At 42.5% G+C, this 7,948-nt stretch overlaps 1 protein-coding gene across 8 annotated transcripts in view; it reads right to left on the reverse strand.

Moving 5' to 3' along the window:
- Window positions 1-7,600, reverse strand: part of kif13a (kinesin family member 13A) — a 42,618-nt gene extending 35,018 nt beyond the window's left edge. For 6 of the 8 annotated variants that reach the window (XM_019886414.1, XM_019886412.1, XM_019886415.1 and 3 more), the window contains exons 1-2: window positions 7,185-7,600; window positions 6,916-7,006 (exon numbers count right to left, since the gene is read on the reverse strand). In XM_019886414.1, the coding sequence (XP_019741973.1) occupies window positions 6,916-7,006; window positions 7,185-7,239 (146 nt within the window). In that variant the 5' untranslated portion in view covers window positions 7,240-7,600. The remainder of the gene's footprint in view (window positions 1-6,915; window positions 7,007-7,184) is intronic. The other 2 variants (XM_019886417.1, XM_019886416.1) reach the window with 1 other exon arrangement.
- Between the last annotated feature and the right edge of the window lie 348 nt (window positions 7,601-7,948).

Consider the following 7,948-nt stretch of genomic DNA (forward strand, 5'->3'; position numbering starts at 1 on the left):
GTTTTTTTTTTTTGTTTTTTACCCACAGGTACAGATGACGACTGACAGAACCCTTTCTACGATGGAACTTTCCTGTACGACTGAGAGCCTCCACAAAAAACCAAAGAAGAACAACATGTGAACTAAGAGAAGTTGAGTTACATCCACATAGACCTCAGCTATGACCCCACTCCCTTTGGAAGCATTAATTTATTCGGGATGACACTGGCATTCAAGGAGGGGTCCAGCGGGAACAGAAAGATTTTTTTTCCATCCCATTATTGTACAGAAATACAGTAATAGTGGGTAAATATAACAAGGTATCAATTAATTGACAGTTAATTCACCCCAGCTGTTTTAGGACAGTACACCCTGAACTGGTTGCCATCCAATCACAGGGCACTCATAAACAAATAGCCATTCATACTCACAATCACACTGAGGGACAATTCCGAGTGTCCAGTCAACCTGCCATGCATGTTTTTGGAATACGAAAGGTAACTGGAGCAGCCGAAGAAAACCCACACAGGCACGGTGAGAAAATGCAACCTTCACACAGGAGGCCCGGAACCCGGAATCAAACTCTGGACCTCTGCACTGTGAGACGGACGTGCTAACCAGTCATCCACAATTCCATCCAATGACTTAATGAGAAGAATTAAAAAAGAATGTTAACATTTATACATTTATTCAAACTTACCATGGGACACGTTTCTTCTTTACTATGTATTCTATATTTTGTTTAAAAATAAAATATATTGTGTGCAATGAGGGTATGTGACGTTTTTATTTTCCCAAATATTTCAAAAAAGGTCATTTTAGAGCTGAAACTTTAATACCGTGATATTTTTGCCCACGATTATCATACAATTGAGTAAATTCAATACACCATTTTTTTTCAGTGCATCGTCAGAATCAAGTAATATCAGGCCGTGCTTAAAACCTCCCAAGTCAACTGGGCTAGGCTCCAGCTCACCTCTGACACTAATGAGAGCAAGAGGTGTTGAAGATGGATGGATGAACTGAAATCTGTTTCCGCGCCATTATCTTGTCTGACTAACGCTGCCTGGAGGTTTGCTTGGATACTAAACAAACCTTTTGACACCCAACTGGTTGTAGTAGTATTGTAGTAGTATTCCATTTTGCCACAATTGCTTCAAGACACAATCAATCAACTATCAATTCTAAGTGAAACTGAATTCTGAACAATCAATTAAATGATTCATTCATTATATTGCCCCTCCCTAGGCTGTAGTGCTCAGGTGCCTTCTCATCAAGCATAAAATGTAATGGTGGGCAGACGTTTACGAAGACCTTGAACTATGAATTGTGTTTCAATTATGTAAGGGCATCTTTTATGCACTGAAAGGAAACCGTGCATCATTCACGTTTGACATGTTCAATGTTTTTGGGTGGCTGTGAAATATGCCTAATATGATCATCAACGTCACTCCTCTTTGTTGTCTGGGCAACGGTTGTTGCTCAGCAACTACCCTACAAACACGGAGGCAAGACAAATGGCCAGCCTTGTGAGTCAAAGTTCCGACACGAAAGCCAAGCGCAGACAGTCAAAAATGGCCTTAATGAGAAGCAATGTGCCGGATGCTCCCGTACGCGGCTGTTGGGGAATTTTCCTGCGCACATGCCAAGAGCACAACAGATGACTGCAGTGACAAGGTGGGTCTGCGGGCCATGCATGCTGAAGGATGCGCCGCCCAAGAAATATTAAATCAGTTCCACAGACAGCACTTCAAAGGGAAGCCAAGTTCATCAATCTGTTTATTTTGATGAAACCCCCCGCCCCATCCCTACCCAAGGGAAATCAAGTGACATTTACTCATGGGACACGCCTCTTTTGACCCTGCCTACTTGTGGATGTCACATATTTGAATATGTTAGGCGTGTGGCCGCTATGGACAAAAGGACACAAAAGGAACCTGATGGCCGAGAAAGGCACATCACAAACGTCACTGAGGACGTTATTGATGTCACATTGATCCACTCGCCACTTAAGACTGGAAGCCTACTCAGTTCGTTTGAGAGGAAACCAAAATTGTTGTGAAAGTCCCTTTACACAAAGAGAGCAAATTCTTTGATCTCACTGCAAGAGAAACCACATCTGAGGCTAATGAGCCACAGACAAAACAAAGATGGGCGATACCATCATTTCTTCATTCTGTGCAGAAAGAGGAAAACAATGGGCCAGCCTCAAAACAAATAGCCCTTTGGTGATTAGGACTAACACGTCAATTTATATGAACAGCATGTTTGATAACGCAGTATATATGATAGCAGCAATACCTCAGAACATCTTAGGACACGGACATGTTGATTAGTGGCACAGGCTGAATAATGCAAAGACAAAAGGAACATTCCTGAGGGCAGTCACCAGACAAGGCATCATTGTCATTTTGGAAAAAGTGTTTTTTGGAAAGCCAGACAACTGCCCATATGATCATTCTGGTCACGAAAAAGAGAGAAAATGCACTGCATCCTTGAAGACACTGAATTATATGCACTTACACAGAAAAAAGACAATGATGTGGGTTTATCACAGCATCATCTAATATTACACCAGCAAAGAGAGGCAGCAGAAAGGCGATAAATAGCAGTACAGCTTGCCTAAAACCGGTTTCCAGTAACTTGCATAAAACTCTTGAAAAGTGACTTGCCAAAAACGGTTCAACAGTAGCTAGTAGTGTTGGTACGATACCAAAATGTTTCAATTCAATACGATACCTGCATAAAGTGTGTCGATACTGGTATCATTTCGATACCATGACAAAACTTAAAACAACAGTAAAAAGCAGTGGAATAGCTCACAGCGAAACAAATTCAATTATTTTTATTCATATGATAAAAATATTCATGGGCGGCACGGTGGTCGACTGGTTAGCATGTCTGCCTCACAGTGCAGAGGTGAAGGGTTTGATTCCGGCCAAGTACCGGTACTGGGAAATTATGGTATGGCGTAATTTTTGCTAGCTAATATTCAGAGTACGGCGCTGGTATCGGTATTTGGTGCAACATTAGTAGCTAGCCTAAACTGTTTCTATGTAGCTTGGATGAAACTTTTACAGGCAACTCACCGAAAGGTTTTTAAAGATATCAAGTGTTTCAAAGGAGCTTACTTAAAACTTCTTAAAACAACTTCACCTTAAACAGTTTAAAGTAGCTACAATGAAATAGCTTTAGGGTTACTAGGCTTTAACTTTTAAAAAGTAAAGCTATTTAAATGTAGCTAGATTTAAGGTGTTTAAAAAAGCCAAACTGAAACAATTTAAGTGACGACATTCACATTTTCTATGGAAATTGTTATGAAAAAATTTTAAGCTTTGTCCAAATGTCTGCATTTTCAATGCCCCAACAACAATGTTAAACAATGTCAAAGCAGCATAACAGCAAAAGTGAGCACGTGGTATTCACGACCGTAAAGAAAGCACAGAATGCTTCGCATATCTTCTAGTGAACTACGAAGTTCAACTTTGACGTTTTGTGTGCATTTATGACCATGTTGCTTTGGAAGGAAATTGCTGTCAATTTATTATTTATGTTTATAACTCTGACGCTATCTACAAAAGGGTGAACTTCTCCATAGAAACTTTCAAAATCTCCAGAGGTCTCCAATAACTTTGCTTTGTTGAAAAATAGTGACTAGACAGGTCGGAAAAATGCCTAAATGAAACAACAAAGTTGAAGTAGTCCTCAATTCGTCACAATGCCATAGCTTGACATTTGTACGGGACAGAACTGCCAACGAAAACCAAGTGATTTCAACCAGCGTTGAAACTGCACGGAAATCCTTTATCCCATGTGCATTTTAGCGGAAGATCATCAGAGACCTTCTACCAAGACACCTGGGAACGAACGCCTTTAAACTGTGAAAGTAGCGCAGAATCTATCCAAGACATAAAAGTTTTACCTGCTAAAATAACTAACAACACACATGCTACATGGACATCTGGTCATTATGATGTTGTGTCTTCCCATCATTCATAATGATGGGAAGAGACACATCACATGTTTGATCATATCTTCCTCGCCAAAGGCTTTTGTAAATCTTAATCTCGCCGCCTTTGTATTCAGTTGTGTTGCCAGGCATGTCGGAACATGACAGATTGTAATACGGGCCCCCCTTCTCAAGGGGTATTTCCTTGTCACGATGCCCCTCCACTCATCTCCATCCCAGACAGCAGCCTCAGGTGTTGCTCTGCCTCTCCACCCCCACTAAACCAGCGTGTCCACAGAACGCAAAACGAACATTCCCACGTCAAACGAGCTGCATGTGTGCCAGCATAACGCGCAGATGAAAGCTGAGAAAGACGATGAGGTAACTTAACCTGCCGCCCCGGGGTCCCTTCACAAGCTGCATGGCATTGGCCGGCAGCTTAGGGATCACGAGTGTTGCTATACTGCTGTGTAGTGCAAAGAATGAAGCTCAACCATCAAAGTAAATCCCACATATGCTTCCAAATTCTCAGGGCGACACACATCATGTGCTTCTGCTGCGTGGGCTGTCGGTTGAAAACACTATTTAACATTTTTGACGCGTCATGAGATCATCTGAATACCAAACTGAAATCTACTTCCATATTTTTAAAACACAAAACACAAGTATCTGCTATCTCTCTCTCTCTCTCTCTCTCTCTCTCTCTGAGACTAAACATTCCCAAGACTAGTGTCCCCTGCTGCAGCCACACTTGGCACTTAAATACCCCTAAAGCTGAAACTTCTCAGCACACAGCAACAGGTGTCCTCAAAACACGGCTGCAAAATAGAAAAAAAATAAAATAAAATAAAGTCTCCATCGCAGCTCCACCACCAGCAAAAGAGAGTAAAATTATATGATTTCACAAAACCACTGTAGTCAAAACACAAGGAGCCGAATCACCAGCAGCATGAGTTCATGTGTGTCAAGTCAATACATGCAGCGCGGCTGGACAACACAAATTTGATTTGTCACAGTGAACATCAGATCTAAAGCTATTTCGATACAGCGGCATTGCAGACATAAATACCATCCAGGAGACGTGAAAACTTTACGTCAACACATAGGAAATTGTTACATAACCAACATACCATCTGAATACGCGATGGAAAAAAATACACACTTGATCTCAGACCGCAACAATAGCAACTAGCATCCTGATACATCTTTGGAGAGTGACCTCTGCCAAGTGCAAATTGCTGGTTGGTGACTTTGTGAATTTGGCGTATAGTTGCTCGCCACCAACTGTTAAATGTTTCAGAATGTGCTCCCCAAACGCACTCAGTCGCACCCATTGCAAGGTTAGAAAAGAAAAAAATAACTCTCCCATACAGCAGTTTCAACGATCACCACACATTTGTTCGACTTTTCAATCATAACAAGTCTCAAGAACCCATGTCTGTAATTGAGCAGAAAGTCAGCCATTGTGGTTTGAAATGGTCATTTTGGGTAAATTCTAGGGCTCATACTTTCACTTACTCCATTTAGAGAATTCGTCAAAATGAGCTTCGCTGAGGATATCCTCAACAGATGGGGTGCCTCGAAATCACGAAACTTTATGCCATCTAATAGAGGCTTTTGATCGCCAATATATCATCATTAAAATAAAGGTTTGGTAATGCCGACATTTTGCGCTCATCGTGTTCAGGGCCACGGGGAGCTGGAGCCTAACCCAGCTGACTTAGGGAGATAAACCGACGACAGCCTGGACTGGACGACCGACTACACAGAGACCACAGACTATTCACACTCATATCTGAAGGAATTGGACTTAAGCAGTCTGCACTGAAGTCAGGGGAGTCTACCACTACACCACCAGTGACCCGATTAATTCTGTTTCCGTTGTTTCCTATGTGGAAAATTCCATTACATTCCACCAATGGTTCATCAAGATGACTGTCAAATAATTTGACGCTAACAATGCATCCACCGAACCACCAACTGTTACTGTCAGTCATTTTAAGCAGCATGATAATGATGTGACACTTTGTTTGCTTACATACAGTCTGAGCGTGGCCCAAAAAAAATCCAGTTTCCAAATCCTGACATTAAGTGTCCGTCGTCTGCTCCAGTGTGGAACGTCATTGTGTTACCCGGCGCCCTTGGCTCAAATTAGCTCGGCAGCAAAACGTTGAGACATTCATCGGCTAGGTTCAAATGTGTCACAATTGTTATGCTGAGCTGATGGGATATTGGAAACTTAACATCAATGAGACAACATATCGAGTTGCACGCAGAAGGGAGTCACATATCACTTCCTTAGCAACTTTTCAAACTGCATTTCATGTGCCAAATTCCAATGCACATTTGAGAAGTTACAGTTTGTTTAGGGTGAATTATAACCAAGGTCATGGTTTCACAAACTGTCTGCCAGGAGTCAAAATGCAAGTTCATCTTTATCAAGTAGCCTGTTGTCAAGGAGAAAAATATGATATCTCTCTCTATATAATAATATTTTACTCATATTGGTTGACACAGTATTGAGGGACTTACAGAAACAGGCTTGATTCAAAACAATGTGAAAGTGTGTACCAATTTGTGCATCATGTCAACTCCATAACATAAAGCTAAGATTCAAACCCAGAACCTGAGAACTTTGAGGCAGATGTGCTAACCATTAGCACACCGTTCTGTCCTTATGTTATGCAATACAGTCCACCATAAATAATGGGGATGTGATGTTTTTTGCATACTGCTCGGCAACAAGCTGTGCCAAAGTTATTTGTGCACTTGCACTTGGGGTCAGACGTTTACATAACACCCCCGGAGCCTCACGGGTGCTCCACATATTTGGTGACACTCAAACCAAGCACAGTAATCCAAACTCAAGTGAAACATTTCGTAGGATGGGTCACCACAATTCAAACAAAATCCAGTTGGAGTGATGCCATCATGCTCCTGCGTGGAAACAGCAGCAAGGAATAGTTGTGGTTTTTGATTTTTTTTACCTGTTCTCTCCTTTTGCATTGGAGGGTGGCGCGTGCAGAACCGTCTGGTTGTCCTCCATATCCACCACGCATTTTGTATTCAGCTCAATTTCTGCGCGAAGACGTTTGTTTTGCAAAACAAAGCAGAGGGCGGGGTGTGAAAATGCGACTTCATTTGATTATGTTGAAACTCCAAAATTCTATTGAAGTGGCGCTCTTTGAAAGCGATGGATGAAAAGTTAGCGGATTGAACAACTCACACAACGCACTTGAAAAAAAAAACAACTTACCCCTGCGGTTCATGGGCCGAACTCTCACTGCTACTTTTACCTTCGTATCCGACATTTTTGTCCACTTTTCGCCTGTTTGCTCTCAGCGGGCGAAAGTCTCCGGACAAGTCCGGATTTGTACCGAGGCAAAAGGCGACGGGCTGTGACTCAAATCGCCCCTAAAGCGTCCTCGCGTCAAAAAGAAACGTCAGGAAAGCGTCCATGGTTGTCCTTTATATCCATCGGCTTTTGGTTTTTTAAGTGCAAATCCAGAACTCGACTCCGCTTCCAGACAGCATCCCCACCGCCATCTTCCTCCACGGACCGTCCGGGAGCTCGACTGCTCTGCTCTGCTCTCCTCTGGCAGGCTGTGGAGGCTGCACCAAAGTACCGAAAGAAGGGGGCCAAACCATTTTTGCACTGCGCACCAAATAGGGGCGACTGGCTTGACACCGAGTCGCTACAGAGGACCAGACATGTTGATGGAGCTCGGTGATTTACACGCACCCGTGAACATTCATTTTCACTCAATAAATGCTTTTCACTCATCGGCCACAACATTAGGTACAGCTACTTGGTGTCCAAACTGCGGTCTGTGGGCCAAATGTGGGCCCTAGTATATTTTACACAACTCCCAATGCTATTAACAGGAGGAGTGGAGAGCGTTAGTGTGAAAAGTGGAGGTCTTCACACCTCCATCCACTATGGATGCAACACCCCTGACAAGTACTAGAATGTGTAATTATCCGTCTATTTTCTAATCCGTTTACCCTCACACGGGTCAA

Source organism: Hippocampus comes, unplaced genomic scaffold (assembly GCF_001891065.2).
Source record: "Hippocampus comes isolate QL1 unplaced genomic scaffold, H_comes_QL1_v1.1 scaffold335, whole genome shotgun sequence".
In the NCBI taxonomy this organism is placed as follows: domain Eukaryota; kingdom Metazoa; phylum Chordata; class Actinopteri; order Syngnathiformes; family Syngnathidae; genus Hippocampus; species Hippocampus comes.